Raw genomic sequence first — 16,270 nt, forward strand, 5'->3', positions numbered from 1 at the left:
TTGATAGATGCAAGATAAAGTGTACTTTCACCTAAGTGACCTAACTATTGATATTTATTCACCGATAATTTATTTTCTCTTTTTAAAAGGTTATTCTTTTAATAGTGAGAAGGATGAAAAGAGCTTTATACTATACAATGCGGTAAGTGGTAACAAAAGGGGCATATTTGAAACTATTTAAGATTTACATGTAACTTTGAAAAAAGCATAGGGAGCAGTTGCCCCTTCCCCTCTCGAGTCTCGAGCAATGTGGCTCCGCCACTGGAAGTGGGACTATCGATATGAACTCTACAGTTTGTTACACAAGACAAGACTATTATTTTTGGCAAACGCCTAAATGGTCAAAGATGCTATTGATATCGAGGATATGCATTTGGTGTAGTTGTAAAAAACAAGCACTGCAAATGTAATGATAAATGGTATTTTATTAAACAAGATATCTGGCTTAAACTAATCGTATAATAAATGAAACGTAATTAATTATTTGTTTCCCGAAGACTGTTTTTACATATTTTTATGAACGACATACTAAATTGAATTTGTAATATAAACTGTTCTGATTTGATTATGGTTATAGCCTTTAAAATAACCAGTAATTACCGAGTGATCACAGTAAAAAGAAAACCGCATGCAAAGAGAGACAGCAAAGGCCGCATGTAACTGCTTAATCAAATTGTTCAAAATATTTTCCATATACTCTTTAGCATTCGCAGTTTCTTTGTTACATAATGGAACATGCGTTTGGATTCTCGTCGCTGAATATCTGAGGGCTATATGCATTAGGTGGATATGCACTAGAAGGATATCCAGGAGGAGGATATGCATGAGGAGGATATGCATGAGGAGAATATGCACTAGAAGGATATGCATTTGGAGGATATGCATTAGAAGGATATGCATAAGGAGGATATGCATGCGGTTGATAGGCATGAGGCGGCATTGCCACACGCGGCGGCTGGTAATAATAGGAGTAATATGGATTCTCTATCTTCTTCACCTCCACAACTTTTCCCTCTTCCTCCCCACCACCGCCATTTCCCCCGGCTTCACCTTCTCCTTTGCTGCCGTCACCTTCTTTCTTCTCTTCATCAGTCTTTGCTTTCTCGTCCTTCCCTTCCTCGCCTTTGGACTCTCCACCGTCATTTTCTCCTTTCCCTTCTTCCTTCTTCTCAGCCGCTTCTTCAGGTGGCGGTGGTGGTGGTGGATCAATTTTCATAATTGCAGCATGTTTTCCAGTCCGCTTGTAAATGTGTTCTACGAGCTTTTGCGGTTCAAACACTCCTTTCACCGTCACTTCAGAAGCTTTCAAATCGGATTCAGCAGATTCCACTCCTAAAAGTTATTTGTTTCAAACAAAAATGAATAATAAAATATTATACTACTAAAGTGAAGGGCTAAATACATTTTGAGCCAACTACATATAGCTAAAAAGGATAACATTACACATGCTTTCAAAAAGTTGGAATGACTATAAATAAATAAATAATACATGTGCATGTGTTTTAAAGTCGAAGCAATATCATCTAGATTTGAAATTGCATGGACCAAATTTGATACGACTAAAGAACTAACGAAAGCTGGTAGTCAAAAAAAGAACTAATGAAAGACAATATAAAGTTGGTGACAAGTGGATGACTATGCAAGATATTGAAACGTTTTATCTACCGATCATAATTAAGACAGACAAGAAAAAGAGTTAAAATCCCAGGAAAAAACATATTTTTATTTTAATGATTACTTTTATCACTTTTCAGTAAATTTCCTTAAAGTTCGAAGTGTTGCTTTCACAAATAAAAGCCAAAGATTTTTATTTTCGGAAAAAATACTATATATGAATGTTTATAAAAAGTTCAATATCTTAACTAGTATATATATAAGATAATATAAACGAATCAGTAGAAAAAACTAACCTTTCATTCTCATGATCCGTTTCTTGATCTCCGTCGCACAAGCTTCGCAATGCATGTGAACCTTGAGGACCACCGTAACCACTACGGGAGGCTGATATAAAAAAATCGCCGGTTTTTTTTTTTTTTTAAACGACTACTTAACTCATATTCCATATATGTAAATTAAATAAAGATATAGTTTATATCACTAAACCATCAAATAATATACCAACCCAATCAGTATATACCCCAATGTGAATTCACTAGAAATTTAAATAAAACGACTACTTAGCGCAAATCTTATACATGTAAATTAAATAAAAATCTAGTTTGATCAGGTAGCGTAAATTCCATAGACGTGTTTTCCAGTGATACTAGATCACTTAATTGTTTTTGTGATTGAATTCTATTGACGTTAAAATAAAATTAAATATAGGAGCCAAAAAAATCTAGTTATATCATTAAAGTATCAAATGAAAATATATCAACCCTACCAGTACACACCCATGTGAATTCACTGGAAAGAGAGAATATTCCAATTTTAACTGAATGATATGTTAATTATTAGTTACACTAAATAAATAAATAATAATAACAATAACAATAATAATGATAATAAAATATATGAATATTCATTTAATTAACCCCCCCCCCCCCCACCCAAAAAAAAAAGTAACCCATAAACTACCTTTGCTTTTTTGAAATATCAAAATTACTAAGCAAAAAAACTACGATAAAAAAATTACCTCCACTTTCTTTTCCTCCACTTTGGGCTTCTCCTCCTCCGCTTTCTTCTCTGGTGGCTGAGATGGTGGAGGAATAGGAGAAATAAGCACCACTTCACGGTGGGTCTTCTTTTGAACTCTGGCCAATACTTTCAATGGGTCAGCTTTTTCTCCCTTCACCACCACTTTACCCGCTTTACAATCAGTCATCACATCTTCCACTCCTAAATCAATTAAACAAAAAAAAAAACACCAAGATTCAACTCTTATTTTTTATGTCGAATACATATAGATCAAAATCTTACCATGTTTACTAAACAGAAATATATACTTTGATTCTTTTATTTATTTATAATAATAACACTTAAAGCATAACCCAAACGTTATGTTGATGTTGTCCTATATACAAAATCTATAATGAATATTAACTATACTTATACACCAAATTAACCAAAAACTGTAGTTGGCAGAAACAAGATATAGTTACAGTGATTTACTTATTTGATGCTTATTTTTAGTATGTAATTTTTTAGAAAAGAAAATCAAACGGTAATTTTTTTGTTTAGAATGTTTGTTTTGTAATTGTTTTAGTTGAACCAGAAGATTAATTTCATAAAAACAGATTGTGATGTAAAAGCAGATGGCAAATTGGATTTTGTGAAAGTATTCCATAGAAAACACGAAAATGTCTTATTTTTCTTTATAGAAGATTACATGTAGATGAAAATGCAAAAATGATAAAAATATGTATTTTTAGATATAGTACATATTCTTCATACATACCTTCGAAACCTTTGAGGCAACGGCGGACTTTTCTTGCACAGCCTTCACAGTGCATGTACACCTTGAGAATAATCTCTTGCGGTGGTGGAGGTGGCGCTGGAGCTTCCGGCGCCGCCGGTGGAGACTCATCTTTGGAATCTTTAGTAGCTTCTCCTTCTTGAGTTTTCTTCTCGGAATCTTCTCCTTTTTCCTCACCAACCTCAACTTTCTTTCCTTCTTCTTTTTTATCCTCCTCTGGTTTGTTCTCCTCCATTTTCTTCTCCTCTGGTACTTCTTGCTTCTTCTCTTCCTGGAACCAAAGAAATAATTAGTCTTAGTTAGAACAAAATTATTATTATTCATTGAGATTTGAATAGATGATATAAGAGTTTGGGATTTTCTTGAACCTCTCCCATTTTTGTTTTTGGTTAAGTTTTGAGTGTTTCTATGTTCACAAAAAATCGCAATGCCCAAAGAGAAACTTATAAATCTCTCTCACGCTTTCTATCTCCCTCTCTCTCTCTCTAAAGAACCACTTGGGTGTTGGTACAAAGGTGGAACTGTGGACCTCAAGATCTGAAAAGAAATGTAAATTATTTTGTTTTATTCCCTTTTAAACATGACTTATACGTGAATCTGTTTGAAGTTAATTGATTACTATTTTAGTACGTAATTTTATATTTCATTCAATAGTTTATCAGTCAAAATACACTTAATACTCACGCAATATGTGTTTCTCTATATATGTAATTAAACTGTCAAAACGCAATTCTAGTTCTCGAGATTGATAGGTAATGGATTGCCTGCCCACTCACGTATTTTTTTTCTGGAAAAATATAAATACATTAAAGCACGTAATTTAAAAAATTAAATATTAATTTTTTTTTAAATACAGCATGTTTAATCAATGGTTTAAATCTTTAATATAACTATGGTTGGTTTACATTTTTGAAATTTATTTAAATTGAGCGTTACCACTGTGGAAACCAAATTAATTTCAAAATTATTTACTTTTACAAATATTCAAGATTTCAATATTGGTTAATATATAACTACATTGAAAATTTTAAATATAAATATCCTCCCTAGGTTCAATAAATTTCAAATTATAGTTACTTCATAAGTTTGTATTGTTACGGGTTAGAAATGTCCATGGATTTAAGAAAACACATAATTTATACACTAATATCTACCTAATGAGAAGATAAATTAATTCTTACAATTTTAGAGCACTTATTTACTCTCTAATTTTAGACTTAAAATATATATATGTATATATCACACAATTGAGTAACGGAATAAAATGCATGTTATTAAACATGAGATGTTCATGGTGAAGTGAGCAAACACGGCATTCGTGATAACAACTAATACCTATGGGCGTTGTTGCTAAACATAAAGTCCCAGTGAACTTTTATTTTTAAAATCCATCTACAAAAGGGATAACAATGGTGACAAAATGGCACATGTTAGCCTTTATTTCAATACAGCACACGCACATATATACTATGATATCGATTATTTAAAACATAATTAATCACCAGTTTATTAAAATTTTGAATATTCTTGTCATATCGACTAACTATGACTGAAACCATTATGAAAGTACTCGAATCAGCGTTCATAAATAAACTTAGTAAAACTTTGAATTAACCAACGTGAGTTAGTGTTCCTTTCGTGGAAAAAACAATATTTTTGTTACTGATGAATATATGGTTAATCTATATAGAAAATATATGGTATTATGAAACTAATAATTATACTTATCGTTCTTGGAGTAAATAGTTAAAACCCCAGACTATAGTCTATGAATATAGTTTTAATAAGGTAATATATTAATTTATCTTTGTATTCCTTTGATTAGGCTTCTTTGGCATTCTAAACTAATCTAGAAGTGTGTTGTCAAATTTTCCTTTTTGCTGACCTAATATTTAAATACGCTTGTATTAGATTTAAATAGAGGTTAATGATTGTCTACCGGAAATAAGTTAGAGAATCCGGCAAAGGCATTTAGGAAAACTGTCTTTTTATTTTATTTTAATTGATTATAGCTAGGACTCGAATCTAAATGACAAAATTCACAACGGTGAACCGTTTACCGCCAACCACAAGCACCAACCATAAGCACCTGATTTATGTTTGTCAAATTGATTTCTTACCTCAACTTATAAGTGCAAATGTTTCCCCTCTCCCAGATAGTGATTGAATAGAATTGGTTTCTTACCTCGACTAAAAAGTTCAGATGATGTTTTCATTTTTTTGCAACAAGAAGATAATAGTCGTGTTATATTGGTTGAAAACGATGAGGAATTAAGTAATTTGTTGAATTTAGGGTAAGCATAAATGAGCCACTTAGGTGAACTTCCGTTACATAAAAGTAAGCGATGGCTGTTTATTGGTTATCTTTGTCAAGGTGAAAATCAAATGTGTCTTCGTTTTGGTCCATGCATTTTATCTTTTTGCTAAGAAAGTCCATGCATTTATACAGTAATAGTTACAAATGCGGCGTATTAGACATTTTGTTTCCGAGACCAAATACAAAATTTTAGAAAGAAATACTCAAAAAGGAGAGTTACATTATACATAACACAATGGGGATGATTGGTTCGACTGTGGCTATGAAAATTTAGCTGTAATAGTTTAGCTGTAGATAAGTTTGTTGTAACTGTAAAGTTGTTGCTGTAGATTTTTCTGCAGAGACTTTTGCTGTAGTTAAATTTGTTGTAGTTGTAAGTTATATGTTGTAGATATTTCAAAACAAAATATGTGATGTATATATAAAATAATTATTTTTATCAACTAAAATAATTTATATTAATGATTTTTATAAATTATCAAAGTTTACTGTTATTTAAAATATGATATATAAAAAATATTTTATGTTATTTAAAATATTTCAAAAGTTTTGAAAACACCTAGAATTAAAGTAAAATATTTATAAATATTTTTATTATGATTATCTAATTTATTTGATATCATAAATAGTTTTTATCATTTTAAAGTTTCTACAGTCTATAAAACAAGGATGTAGGTTTTTTGCCTAAAAATCATAAAAAAAAATTTTGCTTTAGATTTTTTTCTGTAGCTTTAAAAATAAATCTAAAACATGATTGGTAAAAGTTAATAGTAATTTGTTGTAGGCTTTGACTAACAAAAATAAAGCTACAACATGATTGGTAAAGTTTAATGTTTTAAAAATAAATAAAGTTAAAATAGGAAGATAAAGCTGAACCAATCACCCACAGTGTTGTGAACAAACAGGAATCAAACTCAAAAAAGTAAAGTAAACAACATAAATTGACAAAATATCTAATTAAGATTTAAAAAAAAAAAGATTTGTATATTGTTATTTAAATGAATAACTTTACGGTCCTTTAGATCCATATATATAACAACCTCAAAACTCTATTATTTTCTCCTATAAAAATATATATTCACTTAGAGAGAATAATTTTTAACCGAATATGTATAAAATTTTTAATTTTTAATTACATCCGGTCAATGCTAGATTTTTAATAGTGCACACCAATTTAATACAGTTTCAGATGCAATATAAGGGGTGTTGAAAATGGTTAATTTGAAATATAATGGGTTAGGAATAACTAGACATAACAATTTATTTTATTTATTTTATAACTGTAGAGATTCGGCGACCTAAGTCAACCGACTAGTCTTACAAGGTCCACGATACTCCATGTATTCTTGCAATTTAACGCTAACCCGAAAAAAATTCCATGTAACCATCCAGATTTATATTGGAGCCGAAACTCCCTCAAAACCATTAGTCCATCATCTTATGCTTACAATTTATTTTTTAACAGTGGCAAGTTATATTTTATACAGTTTAGGGATATCAGTTGCAACCCCAACTTATTACATAAATCTGTCGCGTGTTCCACCAGCATCTATATGTTTACCATCATCTACATGTTTCTCATATTTGTTAACATGCCAGTAACGAGTTTAAAAATGAGTTTGTTTTATTATTGATGCTATCACCTAAATTTTCCCATGCACTGTATCCTGACGTGGCGCCAGGTAAGACTTCACACGTTGGTGCAGGAACTTTGATGCACACTGTGGGAAGTTTTGCACTACCGAGGCTTACACATGGACTTTGCGGACTTGGATTCTTCTCTTTTCTCTACTTTTGAGTATATCTACCTTTCATACGTTTATTTCCCCTTGTTTCTTTCTATATCCAATGATAGTAGAGCACGTGAAACTGAAGTACGTTACAAAAACACAACAAACATAAAAGAGAATTTACAGAAAAAACATACTAAAAATAATGCTAGAAATAATTACTGATAATATATGAAAAGCAAAAATAGAATTTTGCAAGTGCTAACATTTTTGGTGTAAAATGGTGAGAAGTCATGTGATGAAATAAATAACTTATAACATAGCTGATATTTTGTTCAAAAAGAAAAGCTGATATAGTAAAAATACGACTGCCTATTTGACCATTCGTTATGTTTTCGGGCACTTAATATGTACTGGAAACTGAAGCTCATCAGCACCGTCATACCAAACGAGGCTCTGAATTTTCTTAGAACATTTCCTATGTACAACTAATTTAACTTGAATTCTTTCTCCAAAAATTTTCAGAATTCTTTTTAGATATTTTGTTGTTGTAACCAGTGACGGATCCAAAACATAAATATCATGGGGGCAAAAACACTATCGAATAGATTTTTGGGGGCAAAATAATTTCTTTTTATGGTAGCATCTTTATTTTGTTAAGGCATATCTTAATAAAAAAATTATGGTGGCAAATGCACCCTTCTTGAGCAACGTGGATCAGCCACTGGTTGTAACAAAATATTTAACATCTTTTAGATTGTCCATACATATAAGTCGTAAGATAGCTAGATAAATTTTTAGTGGAGAAAGTATACACAAGTCTTTTGCAAAAAAAAAAGAAAACCATACATATATAGACACATAAAAAATCGATGATTTGCATTCTACTCCAGTTTTAGTCAGTTGACGCAAAAATACCCCAATTGGTAATGAGTACAACCGGTATGCTCATATTTTTAATAATCCAGTTTGGTGAAAAATGAGATTTTGTCGCTCTTTTATGGCAGTGATATAAATGATGGATATGGTAAAATTAAATGCTTCCAGCAGAGAAAACGAATCCAAGAGCTGACGCAGAGTCAGCTATAGTAATGACGTAACAGCCGTTTTTGTTGGCTCTTGTTTTTTCCTTCATCCAGATCATTCTTGCGTTGTGCCCACCTCAAACTCAACGATGGAAGTTGTTGGCGTTAATAAACAGTCTTTCAGACGTTTTAGTCAAGAGAGCGTGACAATGATTACCTAATTAAACAGATTATTACCATGAACCAAAGTTAACTGTTGTAATAATAAATAAAATCTCCTTCATCTAAGGCACTTATATTATTTATTTCCAAAATGGTAATGACTTATTTACTACTCCCTCTGTTTCTAAATAAGTATCGTTTTAGAATTGTGCATACGGATTAAGAAATCATTAAATTTTGGCATTTTTTCCATACAAAAATATCACTACCCATACATCTTGATGTAGCGGAAGCTTCTAGGGATAGAACTAGATCCGCTTATTCCAAGAATATACGAATCTAGGGTTTGTGAATACTCTTCACAGTGCTTAATTAAAAGCTCTTAGGGGTTGTGAATACTCTTCACAGTGGTTTATCAAAACCTCTTTAGGGTTTGAGAATACTCTTCTCAGTGGTTTATCAAAACCTCTTCTGGAAAACTCCTTTTATTAAATCATCATAAACTGAATACAACCATAGGGTCTAAAAGACTATATATAAGAAAACTATAAAACCCTAAAACATTAAAATAATTATCAAAACCCTTAATTAAATAAATAATATATTTGGAAATATTCCAAATATTTATCTGCATCATTCTCTCCGGGTTGGAGAAGATTCGTCCTCGAATCTTGATCGTAGTCTTCGAATCCAAAACGTTTTCCAAGAAAAACTCTTCCTCGAATCTTCAATAGCATATTTTGCACGAATTTTGCACGGATCTGTTTGTAACTTGAATCTTCATAAATCCGTTTTTGCACAAAGTTTGCACATAACAGATAATTAAGATTCTGCACAAAATCGTCATGAATACAATTTCGCCCTATTTTTGCACGAAAATCGTTCTGCAGAGACTTTACACAGATCTCGTCCCGTCCGAGTTTTGCACAAACTTCATCTTTATAGACAGAATCGACAACACAAATATCTTCTTCGATAAAGCTCTCCTCGTTTTCATCATCATCCAACTGCACATCTTGAGCTCGTGCTACTTCTTTTTCTTTAATGCCTCATCGAATTTATTTAATGCCTTGCAGAAATCTTGTTCTAACTTCTTATTAATCTTGTTGAAACTTGTTGATATCTTCTTTAAGCTTTTCCAAGATCTCAACTATCTCAACTAGTTGTTGTTGTTGTAGATACATCTGCGATCAAGATAATAGAACCGTTTGGCTCTGATACCAACTGATGTAGCGGAAGCTTCTAGGGATAGAACTAGATCCGTTTATTCCAAGAATATACGAATCTAGGGTTTGTGAATACTCTTCACAGTGCTTAATTAAAAGCTCTTAGGGGTTGTGAATACTCTTCACAGTGGTTTATCAAAACCTCTTTAGGGTTTGAGAATACTCTTCTCAGTGGTTTATCAAAACCTCTTCTGGAAAACTCCTTTTATTAAATCATCATAAACTGAATACAACCATAGGGTCTAAAAGACTATATATAAGAAAACTATAAAACCCTAAAACATTAAAATAATTATCAAAACCCTTAATTAAATAAATAATATATTTGGAAATATTCCAAATATTTATCTGCATCACATCTCAACCAATAGAAAAATAAAATACATAATAAAGTTAATAAATTCTGCATTAAAATACTAAAACGACACTTATTTTGTAACGAAAAATTTCCTGTACAAAAGAAATGGAGGGAGTATCTTTTTTTTCCTGTTATGCGGGGATTCTTTACATATGCAATCACTACAAGAAAAATGCATTTTAATAGCAGACCACAATAGCGCTTTTTCACTTTCTGCTATAGTTGACATATCCGTTAGTTTTAGATAGCGTTTGTATTTTTAGAAACGCTATGATAGAATAGTATATTTAAAAACGCTATGATAGCGTATTTTTAATAGCATATTATTAATAGCGCTATCTTTAACTTTTTAAATCTCTAAACCTTAAACAAAGTTTAAACCCTAAACAAAATTTTAAACCTTAAATTCTAAACATAACTTCAAAATCTAATTATTTTATATCAAATCTTTAATTTAACCTCAAACATTAAATATAAACTCAAACTATTTATTTTTTCAATAATTAATCTTAAATTCCAATACCCTAAACCTTTAAGAGAAATTGCCCAAAAATACCATTTTCATAGTACCATTTTTTATGTTTACACTAACCACTTTACCACTACTCAAGAGTTTAGATTTGAATTATTTAGGGTTTAGATTTAACGGTTTCTATATAGTTTAGGGTTATTAGGATTTATAGAGTTGAGGATTTAGGGTTTATATTAACTTAGATTTAGGATATTGAATTAGTATATAGTTTATTAGGGTTTAGATTGAAAATTTGGGTTTAGATTTTAGAATTAGGTTTAGGATTAATTTGAGATTAGAATTTAAAGCATATAAAAACAAAGATTAAAAGTCTATACCATTTTAATAAATAATTTTGAAAATATGTCTGAATAATGGTATCTTGAAAGTGGTATTTTTGAAATTCCCCAACCTTTAACCTCAAAACCCACTTTAATATATTTTAAACTCTAATAAATATAACACTGATAAATTTTGATTCAAATTTTAAACTTTTAAACTAATTTCATTTACTATACTCTTTTATTTTAAACATCTTAAATAACTTCATTTACTTCAAACCCTAATCATAGTCCAACCCCTTATATAAACTGAATAATAACTTATAAAATTTGAATCATAACTTATAAAAATTATGAAAATTTAAATCTATTTTAGAAACATTAACCCTAAACTATAATTAAATTAGTTATATATAAATGTTTTTGTCGAAATTATATATAAATATTTAACTTATTATTATATTAATGAATAACAATTTTTAATGAATTAATTTTGGCCCTTGATGGATTTCAATCCAAAGGCCAGAAATTAATGTTTTGTTAATATTTGTCTCTTTTTCTCATTGGTCAATCTCTCAAACACAAAGATAGCTATCTTAACCATCGATTAATTTTGATCCTATAGCTAGCAATCACAGATCTCACATCTCTTTCTCTTCTTCTTTCACGATATCTCTCTCTCTTTTTTCTTGGTTTCAGATCTAAAACTAATCTCTTCTAATTCTTCTTTAATCCTTTGAATCTCTATCTTCTTCAATCATCACCACAAATACACGACTTCCCACCGTCCCAGCATCACAACCACCACCACATGGCCTCCATTTGTTCTCTGTCCCAACACCACCACCACCACCACACATGACCTCCGTTCGTTCGCCGTCCCAGCATCACCACCACCACCACACCTCCATGGTTCGAACTCTCTCTCTCTCTCCTCTATATATATATATATATATATATATATATATATATATATATATATGTATGTATGTATCTCTGCCTCTCTCTCTATCTCTTTCTCTCTGTTTTTGAACTGGTATTCCTGATTTGGTTTAGGAATAGAGGAGACAAGGCGAAGAAGCTATTGTGTGGAGATGTCAGAGGAAGCTCGTGGTGGAGGAGGTGGAGGTGGATCCGGGAAAGAAGAAGAGAGACAGAGACGCGAGGAGGAGGCGAAGAAGAATGGAGGAGGAAGACGACGGGATGTACAGGGCGGCGAGATGGTGGAGCGGCGGCTACATAGGTTTAGTTAGTTATCAATTAGGTTTAAACTTGGTTTAGGTTTAAGCATGGTTTAAGTTATTGGTTTATTTGGTTTAGTCTTTTTTTCATTTAATTAGATTTTTATATTTTTGTAAACCAATTTAATTATAAATTATTTTATATAATAAAAATTAAATATATAAACGAGTTTAAAATTTAATTATGTTTTTAATTTTTTTTTTTTAGTTTTTTATGATAGAAATAATAACGAAAATTATACGCTATTAAAGAATATTTGATTGCAGATACAAAAGCGCTATCCTAGCAGGAGAAAAGATAGCAGTGCTAAAAACCGTTATCTAAAGTGCTTGACCTATTATTACGGGCGATGATACATCGTTTCTTAAACCGCTATCGTATCGATAGATAGCGTTTTTCGTCCGCTAGTAAAAGCCATTTTTCTTGTAGTGAGTAGTCGTTTTTTATTTGGCATTCTTTAGTAGAAATAGGTGAAAATGTACAATTACATGGTAATTGTGATGCAATGATGACACTCATGTTATAGAAAAGAATATCACGTAACAAACATTGAACATAATCTCATTTAGATCATAGGTTTTATACATATAGTATTCTTTGATATGACCTATCTTACAAATGTTTCATGGCCTTAGTAGCTCTTTCACGTATTACATGGTACTGGTACGATACCATCGATCTAAAAACACAATTTTTAACCATATGCTAAAGCGTGTATATATATATATATAATGTTTGAGAGTGTGCAGCATAAATACAAAATTTTACTCCCGTAATTTTTACACGGCTGCATAACATAAGTCACCGGATTTGAAGTTGGATAAATACAATGAACCATCATCCAACATGCACACTAACGAGGCTGGTCGCCTTTCGTAACGCCTTTTAGAGAAAAAAACCAATAGACATCCTAACAAAACCAAATATCACTTTAATGAAACAAATGTTGAAATTGAAAACAAGATTCTTCGTTAAAAGAACTTAAAAAGATATAATGAACAGAACCAAAGATGGTTACAAAAAAAAAATGAACAGAACCAAAGATACTTTGTGTCTGCATCCAAAAACAAGTACATTGTGAGACATATTAAAGATAAGATTTGTTATCTCAATGTTCCTGTGTTTTCTTTCTTCTTTTATTTTGTTTTGTCAATGATATCTGAATAAGTTTCCATTAGCTATTCCGTTTAGCAAACTCTCAACTCAAAGTTGAAAGTTTGTAAACTTGTTCCACTGCACATTGATAAGCAAAAAAACAAAGTAAAGGGGGTATTTAGACTGATCTGTATGTTAAAAAAATTCATCATATACAATGGCGCGACTAAAACTGTATCCACAAATCATCATAAGGTTTAGAAAAAAAGCAAATCACTATATTTTATTTGTGATCGCATATAATTTTTTGAAAATTAAATAAGCTTACAAATCATATAATCAAAGGATGCAATAGGAACAAATTATGATACTGGGCCTGATGTCAGAGAAAAAATTTTCATAACAAAATCAAAATAATTTATTTTCATGGTGGCATCTTTAGTTTGTTAAGGCAAATCTTAATAAATTTTTTTTTTATGGTGGCAAATGCACCCTTCTTGAGCAACGTGGATCCACCACTGGTTGTAACAAAATATATAACATCTTTTAGATTGTCCATACATATAAGTCGTAAGATAGCTAGATAAATTTATAGTGGAGAAAGTATACACAAGTCTTTTGCAAAAAAAGAAAAGTATACACAAGCCATTATATATAGACACATAAAAAAAATCGATGATGTGCATTCTACCCCAGTTTTAGTCAGTTGACGCAAAAATACCCCAATTGGTAATGAGTACAACCGGTATGCTCATATTTTTAATAATCCAGTTTGGTGAAAAATGAGATTTTGTCGCTCTTTTGTGGCAGTGATATAAATGATGGATATGGTAAAATTAAATGCTTTCAGCAGAGAAAACGAATCCAAGAGCTGACGCAGAGTCAGCTATAGTAATGACGTAACAGCCGTTTTTGTTGGCACTTGTTTTTCCTTCATCCACATCATTCTTGCGTTGTGCCCACCTCAAACTCAACGGTGGAAGTTGTTGGCGTTAATAAACAGTCTTACAGAAGTTTTTAGTCAAAAGAGCGTCCAATGATTACCTAATTAAATAGATTAGTATTACCATGGCCTGAACCAAAGTTAACTGTGGTAATAATAAATAAAACCTCCTTCATCTAACGCACTAATTAGATTATTTATTTCCAAAGTGGTAATGGCTTATTTACTAATCTTCTTCCTTTTTTCTTCTGTTATGCGGGGATTCTTTACATATGTAAGTTTTTTATTTGGCATTCTTTAGTAGAAATAGGTGAAAGTGTACAGTTAGATGGTAATTGTGATGCAATGACACTCACGTTATAGAAAAGAATATCACGTAACAAAACATTGAACATAATGTCATTCAGAATTTTAGATCATAGCTTTTTATAGATATACTATTCTCCTCGTGCATGAGTCTGATATAATCTTCTTTGATATGACCTCTTACAAATGTTTCATGGCCTTTGTAGCTTTTTCATGTATTACATGGACTAGTACGATACCATCGATCTAAAACACAATTTTTAACCATACGCTAAAGTGTATATATATAAATGTTTGAGAGTGTGCAGCATAAATATATAAATGTTTGAGAGTGTGCAGCATAAATACAAAATTTTACTCGTAACTTTACACGGCTGCATAACATAAGTCACCGGATTTGAAGTTGGATAAATACGTACAATGAACCATCATCCAACATGCACACTCACGAGGCTGGTCGCCTTTCGTAACGCCTTTTAGAGAAAAAACCAATAGACATCCTAACAAAACCCAATATCACTTTAATGAAACAAATGTTGAAATTGAAAACAAGATTCTTCGTTAAAAGAACTTAAAAAGATATAATGAACAGAACCAAAGATACTTTGTGTCTGCATCCAAAAACAAGTACATTGTGAGACATTTTAAAGATAAGATTTCTTATCTCAATGTTTATGTGTTTTCTTTCTTCTTTTATTTTGTTTTGTCAGTGATATCTGAATAAGTTTCCATTAGCTATTCAGTTTAGAAACTCTAAATTAAAAATTGAAAGTATGTAAACTTGTTCCACTGCACATTGATAAGCAAAAAAAACAAAGTAAAGGGGATATTTAGATTGATCTGTATGTTAAAAAAGTATTTCATCATATATAATGGCGCGACTAAATTATATCCACAAATCATCATAAGGTTTAGAAAAAAGCAAATCACTATACTTTATTTGTGATCGCATATAATTTTCTGAAAATTATATAAGCTTCTTACAAATCATATATCAAATATAGAAACAAATGTAATGAACAAATTATAATACTGGGCCTGATGTCAAAGAAAAACTACTGGGCTTAATTTTCGAAAAGCCCAATATAATTTATAAAAAAAAGCCCAATATAATTTATAAAAGAAAAAGCCCAAATACATTCGCCGGATAATTTATTAATCATCTCACGGCGGAAGAAGAAGAAGAAGAAGAAGATGGAGAAATCGAAGAAGACAGATACGTCGTTCATCGCCTCCATGAACGACGATCTTCTACATAACATTCTCCGAAGATTACCCGCGAAACCGTTCGCCTTCGCTTCCTGCGTAAACCGATCATGGAACATCGTCTGTAATCACATCCTCTCTCGCCCCAAAATGGTCTCCGCTTTCTCTAGAAACTCCGATCAACTCGTAAGCTGAGAAACCCTAATTTCAATTGTCAAGCCTTTAATTTTGAAATTGTGATTTGACAATTTGTCACATGTAATAAAAGAGGAATCTTTAGTGTAATTGATGTTCGTTTTTCTTTTTTTGTTTTTTGATGTCAGAAAGCTGTAGAAGAAGCAGTTGATAAAGCTTTGTCTGAACCAATTCGACCAGATTTCGTTATTGCAAACATTACATGTGGGAACATGGAAGTAACTTTGAGGCTGGTAATGCTTCTTCATTTCTTGTTTT

The 16,270-nt window shown here is 31.3% G+C and overlaps 2 protein-coding genes across 2 annotated transcripts; one reads left to right on the forward strand and one right to left on the reverse strand.

The window, feature by feature from the left end:
* Window positions 1–673: 673 nt before the first annotated feature.
* On the reverse strand, window positions 674–3,968 carry LOC130503579 (heavy metal-associated isoprenylated plant protein 7-like). Its single transcript, XM_056998196.1, has 5 exons — window positions 3,784–3,968; window positions 3,398–3,686; window positions 2,636–2,838; window positions 1,911–2,001; window positions 674–1,332 (listed from the first exon to the last, which is right to left on the reverse strand). Exons 1-5 carry the CDS (start codon window positions 3,790–3,792, stop codon window positions 722–724), a joined length of 1,203 nt encoding a protein of 400 aa, XP_056854176.1. The 5' UTR covers window positions 3,793–3,968; the 3' UTR covers window positions 674–721.
* An 11,784-nt stretch (window positions 3,969–15,752) lies between these two features.
* LOC130503578 (F-box/LRR-repeat protein At5g63520-like) lies at window positions 15,753–16,245 on the forward strand (the record flags this gene model as incomplete). Its single annotated transcript, XM_056998195.1, has 2 exons — window positions 15,753–16,003; window positions 16,141–16,245. Coding segments are annotated over exons 1-2 (303 nt in total), but the record flags the coding sequence as incomplete, so codon positions are not given.
* Window positions 16,246–16,270: the final 25 nt, after the last annotated feature.

The sequence above is a fragment of the Raphanus sativus genome, unplaced genomic scaffold, assembly GCF_000801105.2.
Source record: "Raphanus sativus cultivar WK10039 unplaced genomic scaffold, ASM80110v3 Scaffold1023, whole genome shotgun sequence".
Classification (NCBI taxonomy): domain Eukaryota; kingdom Viridiplantae; phylum Streptophyta; class Magnoliopsida; order Brassicales; family Brassicaceae; genus Raphanus; species Raphanus sativus.

Bases quoted from the DNA above. Each gene is read 5' to 3' on its own strand.
- LOC130503579 (XM_056998196.1), bottom strand. The intron at 2,839-3,397 runs GTATGTATGAAG...TAATTGATTTAG, and splicing joins TTGCCTCAAAGGTTTCGAAG to GAGTGGAAGATGTGATGACT. The intron at 1,333-1,910 runs GTTAGTTTTTTC...AATAACTTTTAG, and splicing joins ACGGATCATGAGAATGAAAG to GAGTGGAATCTGCTGAATCC.